The sequence below is a fragment of the Hydra vulgaris genome, chromosome 02 (genome assembly GCF_038396675.1).
Source record: "Hydra vulgaris chromosome 02, alternate assembly HydraT2T_AEP".
In the NCBI taxonomy this organism is placed as follows: domain Eukaryota; kingdom Metazoa; phylum Cnidaria; class Hydrozoa; order Anthoathecata; family Hydridae; genus Hydra; species Hydra vulgaris.
Window position 1 is genome coordinate 17912263 of NC_088921.1, and position 14443 is coordinate 17926705.

The 14443-nt window shown below is 25.8% G+C and overlaps 1 protein-coding gene across 1 annotated transcript in view; it reads right to left on the reverse strand.

Annotated features, from left to right (window-relative positions):
• Positions 1-13861, reverse strand: part of LOC136076792 (NACHT, LRR and PYD domains-containing protein 3-like) — a 46836-nt gene extending 32975 nt beyond the window's left edge. The window contains exons 1-2 of the mRNA XM_065790244.1: positions 13600-13861; positions 8893-8940 (exon numbers count right to left, since the gene is read on the reverse strand). Of these exons, the coding sequence (XP_065646316.1) occupies positions 8893-8940; positions 13600-13846 (295 nt within the window). The 5' untranslated portion in view covers positions 13847-13861. The remainder of the gene's footprint in view (positions 1-8892; positions 8941-13599) is intronic.
• Positions 13862-14443: the final 582 nt, after the last annotated feature.

A 14443-nucleotide genomic window follows, 5' to 3' on the forward strand; every position in this document is an offset into this window, starting at 1 on the left:
CATCGAATCTTAAGTTATTTCTATTTTTTTTTCTAAATACACCAGCTTAAATGTTCAAGGTAGCAAGAATCTAATGAGAATAAATCCAAATAACATTTTTATATCGTACTTTTATACACATTAAGTTTCTTTTCATTTTGTTTTGTTTGTCCACATTCTGATCTCAGAAAGCTTTGCTAAAAGTTTATCAAATCTATTTTCAGAACCTCAATGATTTCAAAAGCCACAACCAGTGGCTTATGGTCAAAATAAAAAAAAAAATCAAAAGCCGCTGTCACCTGCTTGCGGTAGTCAAAGAGTTAATGAGTACAAATATAATTATAAAATTTATTAGTTAAATGGGACAAGAAAACTAAAAATTTATTAAATTTTTTTCTCTTTAAATGGATCAAAAAAGTAGGAAATTTTATAAATTTATTATATTTGTTTTTATTATTTTTACTTATATTAAATTATATTTTAACTTGTTAAATAGGTTAAGAAAAAAGCACATTTAATAAACGTTTTTACTTGTTAAATGGGTCTAGAAAAATGCTAATTTATTAAACTTTTTTACTTGTTAAATGGGTCATGAAAATAACAAATTAAATTAAATTTTTTACTTGTTGTAGCAAAGCAAATTTTACTTGTAATAGCAAAGCAAATTTAATAGTTTTTTATTTCTTATTAAAAGGGTAATGAAAACAGAAAAATTAATAAACTATTTTACTAGTAAAATGTATAGAGAAAAAAGCAAATTTAATAAATTTTTTAACTCTTCAAATAAGTCAAGAAAACAGTAAATTTAATAAAAAATTTTAATTGAAAAAATGGTTCAACAAAAATGTCAATTTATAAAGTATTTTTACTTGTTAAACGGATCAAGAAAACACCAAATTTAATATTTTTTTTTTTTTCTTGTTAAATAGGTCATTTTTTTTTTCACTAAATGGGTCAAAAAAATACACAAATTAATAAATTATTTTACTTGTTAAATGGGTAAAGAAAATAGCAAATTTAATAAATTTTTCAATTGTTTATTAGGCAAAAAAATGAATAAATGATAAATAAATGGAGTCAACATCTCCAAAAGGATAAATTATTCTGTAGACAGTTAGTTGAAGAGAATTGAATGGTTTGTCGATTAACTAAAAAACCATGTTTGACATAAACCATGAAAAAAAAGCAACTGCCATGTGCTAAAAAATAACTATTTATAAATGGAGTTGAGTAAATATAACTAGGGATGAACCAGAATTGCGGCCATAATTTGTGACTTTTAGGTCATTCTGATTCTGGCAAAAATGCCAGAATTTAATTTTTACCATATTTTTCAAGACATGTGACTGTGTAAATTAAATTAAAAAATTATTGTTCTAAAGGGCAATGAAGAACTATAAGTAAACCTAGTTAAAAAATACAAAATTCTTAACAAACACAATATAATTTTATTTGCAGTAATCAATTATGTAAGGATTTCTAGAAGTTTAGAAATATTGTGGTGCAAAAAGAGCTGCTATCTCTTTTTTCATCAAAAATGTTACCTGCCTTTGAGAATAGTCTCATTTTAAATGTTACTTAAATTTTAAATAATCAAAAAGTCTAGGATACCTAAAACTGTAAATATTTCAATTTTAATCTAAATGGAAAATTTAGGTTAAAATTGAAAAAATATTTCTTTCCAAAAATTGGGCTCTCGTGACTTCTGGAGAACCTTTAACAGTATCAATAATAAGGGCAAATCTGTTATTCCACCTCTCTTGCATGGTTCAGACTTTGTCATCTCACCTAAAGACAAAGCTGAATAGTTTGCAAATAACTTTTCATCAATATCATCACTTGATTTCACTAGTTGCATTTTATCTGATATAGCTGACAAACAGGTTGATCTATTGCTCAACATTCGTATTACTCCAGCTTCTGTATCTAAAGTGATTACCTGCTGAAACCATTTTACAGCTTGTGATCCAGACAACATACATGTTGTAGTCTTGTACAAGTGTTTTCCAGAGCTGTTGGCTATACTTTCAAAACTATTTAAAAAGTGCTTATTGGAGTCTTGTTTTAAGGCTCGCTGGAAAGCGGCATTAAATCAGATCTCATCTTTTTTCTGTGACTTCTCCTAAGTGGTCCAAAAACTCTTACTTGTCCAGTTTTTCTCTTTGAACATCAGTTCATTAGAATTCACTTCTTTTATATTGCTTTCCTAATTCATATAATTTGCAATCTTTAAAGTTACCCATCAGTCATTATTTTGCTCTAAAAACTTCATCTTTTCTGTTACAGTAACTTTCAACTCTAATAGTATTTGCTTACAGCCTTGTTGGAAGCAAAAATGTTGAAAAAACAACAACAAATTTTTGTACTAATTTTTAAAATTAAAATCATTTTTAAGCTGAAAAAGATATTGTTTGGGTGAAAATAAAAAGAAGAAATTCTTATCACTAAAACTTATCTTTTACAAAACAAAATGTAATCTGTTTTGTTAATACAACCCTCTCTAAAAGCTATTGCTCCAAAACACAAACTCAAGGAGCTCAAAAAATGGCCTCTGGATGGATAAACAAGTTGAACAAGATACTAACAAGGATGCAGTGGGGTCTCGGTCCAAATATTTAGTTTTAAACATGATTCAAACAACATAAAATTTTTGTTTTATATTACGCTTATAAAAATAATAAAAATTATGAAACATTGATAAATATTTATATGAGAAATCAAAATAAGTTATCACTCAATGAATATTACAGATTTGTGTTATTAACAGTAATGTATTAAGTAAAGATCACTGACATTACTCTGAGTGTCATTTATAAACCCTTCATCAAATTCATGCTCAAGTACTGGCACCTTTGATTTGCTCGAGCATGTGCAATTTACTGCTTTTGCTAGACAAAAAAAAATCATAAAACTGTCTCTCAAATGCTTTGGCTAATATATTCCTTATCTAAAGTACCAACAACCATATTTCTTTGATTTCTTTAGTCCATTGAAAATTCATGCTCAAGTACTGGCACCTTTGACTTGCTCGAGCATGTGCAATTACTTAAATTAAGACAATGACATGTCAAACAAAACTTTTTATCTTAGCAACTGATACTGCTGAAGTCTTTGATTCACCTTTTATTTTAAGAATCTATAAAGATAAATTATTTGATATTTATATTGGATATTGGTAATCTTTAAAATATTATTTATATTATTTCTTTACAGGGTTGATAAAAATCATGATTTTTTTGAAAAAAATCAAAAAAATCAATTTTTTTGATTTAATTCGGATTTTTTTGATTTAAATCGGATTTTTTTGATTAAAATTACATTTTGGAAAAATAAAATAAGTTTTTTATGAAATTATAACTAAAGTAATTTAAAATATCGAAAAATCTTTTTTAATGTTGATTATTTACAAATTTTCAAAGATTCAATCAATTAAACTCATTGATTCTTATGCTTTTTGATTAAATAGTCTGAATAAGAAAACCAATTTGCTTTCTTTCTCAATGTCGAATTTATTTCTAATGTTTGAATGTGCAAGACCAAATGATGAAAATGTTCTTTCAACTCCTGCAGATGAAGCAACAGCAGTAAGCAACTGTTCAACAACTTTCAGTAATTCTTGATTCACGCAATCATTATGATATTTCCATCAATCACATGGCTTAATAGTTTGAACAATGTTATCATAGAACATAAAATTTTAGAATGGTGCTGCTTCTGCTTTAAAGTTAACCAGAAGTGGAAGAAAATCTGGATTCTTTGAAGCTGCAAAGTCCATTCCAATCTCTATTTCTTTATCAGTTAATTCTTTACCTCTGTATTTAGGATTAACAACTATAGCCAAGAAATGAGCTGGGTAATTGCCTGTTGTATTCTTTTGGGTAAATTCATCTTAGCTAAGCTTAGGACTTAATTCCCTCTGAAGATTTTTCCATATCACTACACTGTCATCAATAGTACTACTGTCTTGCTGTTGGTTTAAGCATTTGTAACAGTTCTTCTGCTTTTAACTTTACACCAAGGTTATTTATAATATTTGTAATAATCTTATCAATTATTGTTCTGTTTTCTTCACAAATTTTTAACAGAATCGGCCAGTGTTTTAGATAGGATTCAAGATAATTAGCCAATGTGTTCCATCTGACATCTTGGGGCATTATAAGTCGTAGCCCCTTTTTCGCTTTGTATGTAGCAGCAGCAAAATAGTTGTTTTTAAAATATTTAAAAACTTGAACAATCTGCTCCTTGATGTTTAGAATTGCTAAATCTTTGGCCAACAGATTGAGAATATGAATTTTAATAAATAATAATTAATAAGAAATTGAGAGCTGAACATCCATATGTAATAAGATTAACATTATTTCGAGTTTCCTATTGTTGTCTCATTTTAGACACATTTGCTGCGTTATCAGTTACTACACTGCAAACTTTACATCCAAATTGTTTTTCGCATTTGTTGATAGAATTAACAGCAACATCAACTAAATAGTCAGAAGTATGTGAATGGCCGGAGGTATCAATTGTATCTGCAAGATAGATATCTGAATTCATTGTTGTTACTGTTGCACAAACTATTGGTTCATTATGAACATTGCTCCACCCATCAATACTCATGGTTAGACTGATCATGTAGCAAACCTGAACAGATAGTTAAACTGTTCTTGTGAACAGTATCTAGTAGTTTTCCACCAATATCGATTCTATTAGGAGGGTTATATCCTGGGCATAAAAAATGGGTCATCTTGATAAACTCTGGATGGTCAACCATTCTGAAAGATGAGTTAGTAGCATAAATCATTCTTGCTATCTGCTCATCAATAGCTTCTTTTTCAGATTTAGTGGTTTTAATAAGGTATGAATCCAATTTAGTCATCACTGTCTTGCCACTGCTTTGTCTTGTCACTGTCTTTTTATTTTAACACAAAAAACTTGTTTTATCTACAGCAGATTAACTAGATTCAGTTTTCTTAACAGAACATTGACTAGTTTGTGGTTCTTCAGTTGTCTGGTTGATATAAAAATCTTACAATAAATTTAAAAATTTAATGATTTATATGACTAATATATATTTTATAATGTATTATCTGACTATTAAAACTAATACTAGTTTATGCAGTAGTTATATTTAGCTAGTGCAATTTACTTTAATTTGATTAGTCAATAAATAATTGTTAAAAATAATTAAAATCAAAAAACTCAATTAAAATCATGATTTTTATTCGTCTGATTTAAATCATGATTTAAATCAACTGATTTAAATCAATCGATTTAAATCAAAACAACCCTGTTTCTTTATAATATTAATTATATTATTAGTTCTTTATTTTTGTTTTGACAACTGTCGAAATATGCTTTGTTCGAAAAATAATTCTCCTTAATTCTAATGTATTTCATTTCTTCCCTCAGGTGTTCATAGCTGGTGTGAGACCATTCGGCAAATTTTATATTTTCACATTACACCTATACATCCTTAGCCTGTTTACATCGTTTGCATGCTTTTTGTTCTTTTATTACATAAATTATCTTTGTTTAAACTCATTCTTATTTAGGTAATAATTTCTTTTAATAAATAGTATGAGGTTGGAATGAAGATGCAGATTTGTATGTTATATATATGTGGTTATCGTGTGTGATTGAGCTTTGATTTTAGGGTTCATATAAATATATATAAGAGTGATTCTTTTCAAATAGCGACTTTTGACATGTTTTATTGATGTATGACTTTTCGTTGTTGTTTTGTTGTGGTCTCAAAATAACATTTAATTCGAGCCATAGAGAAAACTTTACTTTTTGGAAATTTCAATTTAGATATGGTCTCAAAGTTACTTATATATAATGATTATTATACTAATAGTATAATAATCATTACTAATAACTTACTTTAAAATGAATAATATTTTTATAAAGTGCTAGTTAAAAACACTACAATTTTTATACTAATAAATAGTAAATTACTAAGTAATATAATAAGCATTAAAAAAGCTTAAAGTGTCTAAAATAAACAGAAAATAAGTTTTGCTTGACAGAATTACTAGAAAAAAATTGCAACTAGAAAAATAGTTAGAATCTGCATCTTAATTACTTGTTCACTAAATAGATAATTAGAAATTGGATTATAAAATCATAGTTATTTTTCAGAAAAAAATTTAAAAATATATGACCAAATTAATAATTAAATACTGATAAAATAATCTAAACATACACAATGTAAGTTCACCTAGCAGATCATCCAACACTGGCAACAATTTATCATAATTCATAATAAAATAATAATTCATAATAATTTTACAACTAAAATTACAAGCAATTTAATAAACATAAAAAAAACCTAAAAATGCACAAATATGGTAAAATAAGGTCCTTTAACCAACAAATGAACACAAAAAAAAGTTTAAAATTTTTTTTAAAACTTATTTTACTGAGGAGCAACAACCTACACTATTCTAAATTAAATTTTATAACCAAATTACTAAGTAATTAATAATGATAAAAAAAAAAAATTTTTTTTTAATGATCTACCCTAGTACTTATATCTTTCTTTAGCTTATATATAGCTTTATTTTTCAAATCATTTAGCCCCAACAAGACATATGTTATATATATCGCGGTTGTTTCTAAAACTAAGCAAACAAGTACACAACTTGAGAAGAATCAAATTAATGACAACGCTCAGCATTCAGAAAAGCCACCAATCATGATTTCAATTTGACATGACAATAGAAACTATAATAAATTGCCAACTACAAAATATTGACAAAAATAGCCTTTCATGTAAATTCCTGCACCCCTCTTTACCTAGCACATTGTATGTAGGGGAGACCATGAATTATAGCCATGACTGGGAGAGGGGGCCCAGGAGGGTGCATGTGCCCCTGGTCCCCCAGTGGCAATGACTATGAATAAAAAAAAAATTAAATTTACTTCGATGAAGTTTTTTTTAAAACTAAGTACACACTAACACATGTATGGTAAATTAAATATATTGTATTATGCATATTTTTGCATGTCTAAAACTATAAATATAATTATATAAGTATATGATAAACTATAAATATATTTTTACTATAAGTATATTATAAAATATAAATATATTTTTACTATAAGTAAAAATGTAAACTTTTACATAGATAAAATTATGTGCAAAGCTATTTGCAAAATTAAAATAATTTATTCAAACATAGAAGTCTAACTGTTTAAATGGAAAATTTAATTTCGAAGAACTATATGCAAATATTGTTTAATTTTCAAAATAAAAACCAGGCTTCTCATATATAGAACAATCTACATAAAAATGACACAAAAAAATATTTTTGCAAAAAAATAATTTAGTCATATACCATACATATATAGTTTATAGTCATTTAATATTTGATGAGGATGGAAGGAAAGGAAGGAAAAAAACTTTTGAATATTTGCTTATGTAAAAAATTTTATGAAAAAATAATTCAATAATTCTCACAACTCCAAGACCACAGATATGTTGGATATGAGACTAAAAATATTAAAAAATATATATAAAGTATTCTTAAATTAAATAAAACATCATCGAAACACATTTGAAGATTTGGAGAGGTAATTGTAAAAATTAGTAAAAAGTTTCTGAAGAGATTTTTATGTTAAAACTAAGGCTTCTTATACCAGTTTTCTATAAAAATAAAAAAAGTGTTTTCTTTTTCTTAAATGATTTCCAAGAAAACCACTTTTAGGTATGATTATATCGATATGGCAAAACCATATGCAAAAATTAAAAATATTTAAAGATGTTTACATAGCTATTCAAAATTAAATACTTTGATAAAAAACATCTTTAATTAAATTTTAACCTGAGTTATTTTTTTAACACCAAATGTTATAAGATGATGGGAATGAAGGTAGAGCAATCAAAAATTACCATCTATTAACAGTTTTTCTAATTATTTAAAAGTTGCTTTATAATTATTCATAAATTTATCATTTTATTTTAAAAAGAAACTTTAAAACTTTTTTATTGTTAATTATTTAAACAAAATTGTGGTATCGCTACATATATGAAAGTTAATCTACTTAGTGGATTCAAAAATTTTTTTTTTTGTATTTACCAATCCAATCACTAACTCCTTCTCCACCCAACTACCACCATCACCTCAAGATCAAGGTGGCTACTACGGTAAAGAACAATCACTCTAAGAACACTGCTTTTTATTATTGATGAACAATTCAATATTAATACATCCAATTTTTTTATGATATAATATATATATGATATATATAATATATATGATATATATATATATATATATATATATATATATATATACATATATGATATATATATATATATATATATATATATATATATATATATATATATATATATATATATATATATATATATATATATATATAAATAACAAACATAATATCACATGATATATGATTATAACAAATTTTATTTAAATTTCTTTAGAGAAACCAATAATATTGTATTAAAAGATTTGTAAAAATGATAAAAAATTAAACCTAACTAAGCATTCAAAAATGTATATATTATGAAAAAAGAAAATTATTTTTTTAATGAAACTAAATTTACATAAAAATAGATACATAATGAAAAAAGTAGAACTTGAAGTTTTAAAGTGCATTTCTATTTAAAAGAACATGAAAAAAAATACCCTTAATCATTTATCTAAACCTTTTAAAAGATTAAGTTACCCATGGTTTATATTTATTTAAAAGAGCATGAAAAAAATTGTAAATCTGAGGTATAGTATTTTACATCGTAGTAAAAGTCATAATAACAATGAATAATCACTGAGATAAATCTGACACCATTTTTACTTTTTAAGCAAACAAAGCACACTGAAACTCAATTGTTAACAATTATTTTGGAAATTAGTTAATGTTAAGTTTTTTAAATAAGATAAACATTACAATTACCTTTGTTGACAGAAAAACTGGTAGAACTTTCTGGTAAAATTGAAACTTCTAAATGATAAATTTAAGTAATTACGTAACAAATAAAAGCTTTCACAAAGTAAAAAATATATAAAAAACAGAGACTGTTAGCGGTGCTTATAGGGCACTGTGCTCTCCTGAGACCGACAGGGCAAATTTTGGTTTACTCTAATTTTTTTTTGTTTAATTATTAATATTGGGTTTAAGTAAGTGTTTTAAAATAATTTTTAAAATCTAAACTAACTTTTAAACATACTTTTTTTTGTAATATGCGGAGGGTGGGAATTTTTTTCAAAACTAATAGGGTATAACACCTCTAAAGCAATTTTTGTTAAAAGAATACAACTTTGAAATGAGATCTTTTATGATTAAACTGAGATAAATTCCAGAGTTAACAATATAACGTCAATGCAATAAATGTAACATGAAATATTAAAATTCTTTATAAAATAATTCAATCGTTTCAAAGTTCACAATAATTAAAAATTTTAAAAAAGGAGAGAAAAGGACTATTTGAAACTGTTTTTACCAAACTCAATCACACTTTTCTTAAATTGTTTTGCATAATCATTGTGTTCCAAGCAACCCTTGTATCATTTCCATCCTTGATAGTGTGAGCACTTTCTCCTGCCTGCTTGGCATATACACTAAGCGCAAACTGACTATGCTGAAGAAAAGGAACAAGATGACATTCTAAAATATGAACTTTCCAGCTAATATGGTTGCGGTTAAACTTTTCCAGAAGATAAAGCTGCAGATTTTTGAAAGCTTTTTAAAATCTAAAACTGATTCAGCAATAGATACTCCAATAAACATGCTAAAACTTTTTGTTTTAATAATTGAAAACTTTTTAAGACAGCTAACTACAGGTTGGAGAAATATCATATTTGGTAATATAGAGGCTGCACTTAGAAGGTTAACTTCTAAATTATCTAATTTATCTAAAAGTCTCTGTGAATTGTTACCATCCAAACCAGTTCCGTGGTAACCTCTGAAGATTATATAATTCGAATTTAGCCACAAATCAAAATCAGACCACAGTGTAATTAATATTTTTACAGACATGGAAGTAATACCAATAAGAATGTATAACTCTGGTGGAGGAATGAGATGTTCTACTAAAGTTTCTAGAGGTTCATCAAGATATACAACTCTAGGAGAAATACAGTTTTTAAATTCCATCGTTTTTTTTTGCATCTTCAACAAACTTGTTGTAGTTGATATAGAGAGCTACTTATTGTAGTTAATCTTGAGAGAGGAAAAAAAAGAACAAAAGGCTCTTTTTTTTTCTCTCTCAAGAGTATTTTCCCTTTCACACTAGAGACATGCATACTTGCTGCTGTGACTGCATAAACCAAATAATTTACCACATTTTAGATAAAATGCTATTGAATATTTTACATCACTCGAAGCTAGTTGTTTCAATAGTTTGCTAAGATTACCATTATGTTCTGAAACATCTTCAACTAAAGCTAATATCAATGATCGTTTTACACCTGAATCATCAAGACTTTTTGAAATTGTATGTTAACATAGTGGATCAAAAACATTTAAAACGCATTTAAGAAAACCTGTCCATTATCAATGGAAATCCTAGCAATAGTGCAATAAGTATTCAAACCTCTTTCATTAATCATACAAAGAATTAAATCAGAAGTATCTTTTATAAATACCAAACTGTGACTTATCTCTTCATCCCCTGAAATAAATGATTCAGTTTTAACATCATAAAAATCTGAAAAAACCTTATCCAGCTCCTCTTTCTGAGTTGATATATTAGGTTCTAACATTTTCTTCAGTAAGTTTTGTCGCATGTGTTTACAAAGTAGCTTAGTCTTTCTTTTACTTAGGTTTAGAGTATTAGAGATTTCCATTATAGTTTCTAGAGATAACTTTAAACGGATGCTCTGCTACATTTATTATCAGGTGTTCCAACAACAACAACAAGGTTGTTTCCAAAGGTTTTTAAATGAAACTTGTCTCCAGATTTAATATTGTCTCTTTTCATTTTTATTTTGAGAATCCCAGAAGCAACTTGCTCACTGGATAAATTTCCAAGACCTTCAGCTATCATAATTATGTTTTTAACAACTTCACTATTATAGCGAAAATGAGAAATAACTTTGCCTATATTGAAATTTAAAGTAGGAATATTTTAAATTTGTTTAAAGAAATCATACATATTGTAGAAAAGCAAGAAGGCAATATCTTTTTAATAACTTTATCAATGATATCTTGATTATTTGTTGTGATCTGTTCAGATATTTCACTAATATCAGATGATCTTCTGAGTTTTTGTATGTAAATTTGAGATATTTTCTTAATCTAATCATTTAATTTTGATGTTTCACCCCTGTTCAATGAATATAAATATGTTTTGCAAGAATAACAAATGCTTTTTGGACAAAACTCTTTTTCTACATCATATTCTCTCTAAAATAAATTTTGAATATGAAGTTGTACTGCAGTAGTTATTTAAATAAGATTATGTGATTCTTTTCCAAAGGAAATAAAGAAACATGCCTAAATTAGACATTTTTGTCAGCCATTTTGACAAAAAATTATTTTATATGATCCCTTTTAACCATAATAATAATTATTTTTATCTGTATTGCAACACTTTGTACCAACTTGAATAGATGATGTAATCATAAAATGACACAATTTATTTTAAACATTTTAATTAATTAAAATGTTTATCTTAAATTTCTATGATTAAAAGTTAGTTTAGATTTTTAAAATTATTTTAAAATACTTTATTTAATCAATAATAGTGAATAAACAAAAAAATTTAGAGTAAACCAAAATTTACCCTAGCGGTCTCGGGAGAGCACAGTGAGGTGTCCATGTAAAATGATAAGGTCAAGTTTTAGATAACGAAGGCATTAAAAGAAAAGGAAGGTATCAACTAAAAACATCATTAAGACATTTTAAAGTCAGTAAATATAGTTCTCTTATAGATCCATCAGAGTCCACAAGAGAATTATTCCCGACACAAAACTTAACCCACAGACTTTGAGAAAAAAAATTCTTTTTGAAGCAAAGGAACACAAACATTTTACAAAAGAGCAATGATAATACAAAGAATCCTTAGTTTGAATTTAAATTGTTTGAATGCAAAAGAACCTTCATAATTTTCTTATTAGTATTTTAGGCGGTATGAAATGGCTTACAAAGTTGTTCGACAAATAAATACTTTGTTGTTAAGGTTGTTTACTTTAAACCTCCCTATAATGTTCAAAATAAACAGACAAAAACAATTTAATTTACACATTAAAAGATATCTTGATAACTTGTCTCGGTCATACTTTGTTAACTGATTTCAAACATGCATGAACATCTTATGGTCATCTGCATGTCCTCTGTGTCATTTCAACCAATTCTTAGCATTTTCTATTTTGCTTTAAAAACTCAACTGCTGATTACTTTAAGTGCAATTTGCATTTCTTTTATCAAGAACCTTTCAACCATGTAACTCTGCAAACTCACTTTATACTATTTTTTAAAAAGAAATTTTAAAATATTGAGGATATTTTTAAAAAATCTGATAAGTTTGTAAAAAATAAAACCAAAGCCTGCTTAAGCGGAGTAAAACAAATTTTTAAGTAACTAAAACTTATTTTGACAATATGCAACTTATCTTCATTTTAATTTAAATTTAAATTGTACAATGACTGTTTATGTAAGTGCGTATGCGTGAGTCGGTATATGTATGCGTGTGTGTATATAGTGTATATGTGCGTGAATGTATGTGTGTATTAGTATGTGTGTATGTGAATGTATGTGTGTATTAGTATGTGTATATGTATATTATATACATGGGCGCGTATGAATATGTATATGTGTATGTGTATATATATATATATATATATATATATATATATATATATATATATATATATATATAGATGTGTGTGTGTATATTGTATATGTGTATATGTATATATATATGTATATTTGTGTGTGTATCTGTATTTATATATGTGTATAGGTGTATATGTAAGTGTGTATATATATATATGTATGTATGTGCAGCCCTCGGAATTAAAAATATAAGGTCAGTAATATTTTGCCTACATTAATCTGTTAGAGGTCGGCATCAGATTAGCAAAAGTAATATGAATATATGTGTGTATTTGTCATAAAAATGTTTGAATGTGTATATAGATATATTTAAATATATCATCGTTATTATTATCATTATTATTATTGTTATAGCCCTTAATTTTATTAATATCATTATTTTTAGTAATATCACTATTTTTAATAATATCATTCTTTTTATTAATACCATTACTTTTATTGTTATTAATACCATTTTTATTATTATAGTTATTATTAATGTTATCATTATTGCTAACGTTGTGATTTTAATAATAAATAAATAAAAGATAATAATAAAATAAAAATACGTAAATAAAAGTATAACAGAATAAACAAAAGAAAACAAATATAAAAATAGGAAAAATAAATAAAAGTAAAAAATGAAAAACAGTTTATAATTACAGAGAATAGCTAAAGTAAAATATTTTAACAATATAACCTTAAAAGTTAAATTTTTAAAACATAAAAACATTAGATAAAACCTTATAATTCTCAGGTGACAATTTATTGGCTGTTTTAGTATGACATTGTCAGTGACATTTTAGAGTAGCTAAATCTGATAGATGTAACCTTTATTATACTCACCAGAAAAATAGTTTATCAGATCATTCCTTCCAATTATTTTAAGTATTTCAACAAAAGCTTCATTGTTGTCAAACCCTAGAAGCATACGTTGTTCTAAAGTTTGAATTAATTCAATAGGAGATTCAATCTTTTCTAGATGATTATAGCCAATTTGTTGTGAATAATAGAATTTAATTTCTTTAACATCATTATCCAACAAATTTTTTGCAATCTTAAGCAAAACTTCTTTATATTTTTTATTATCCATATCTTCAAAAAACTAAATAAAAATTTTATACATTACTTTAAATATTTGAACATTTTACAAACTTAAAAAAATATTGTTATTAATAATTGTTTAACAAAATAAATAAACTATATATTGTTATAACAACAGTATGTAATATATAAAATATATAGCATAGTATAGTTATAAATATTAATTTAATTATATGAATAAACTTTAAGATTTTAAAATTTATTTTTACATTAAGAAAGGAGTACACTTAACATACACTTAACACATGTACCTCTTTTAAATGGTTATAACACTCTCTCTGTTATATCTTCATGAGAGTATAGCTAATATTTCTTAAGGTAGTAGGTAGTATAATTTTTCAAACTCTGTGTTGGAGACACTGATTCTAACAACAGCTTTAAAATATCATAGTACAACAGGATATGTTAAATACTAATATTGCTTTGTTAGTGCATTGATGGTACTAATATTAATTTTTGAGGCTACTTAGCTATCTTGTACTATAACTTTTGGTTTATTAACAAGATAAAGCAACTGCTTATCTAAACTTATACAAAATAAAGTAACTGCATAGCTAAAGAAGTACAAATAACATATACTTAATAT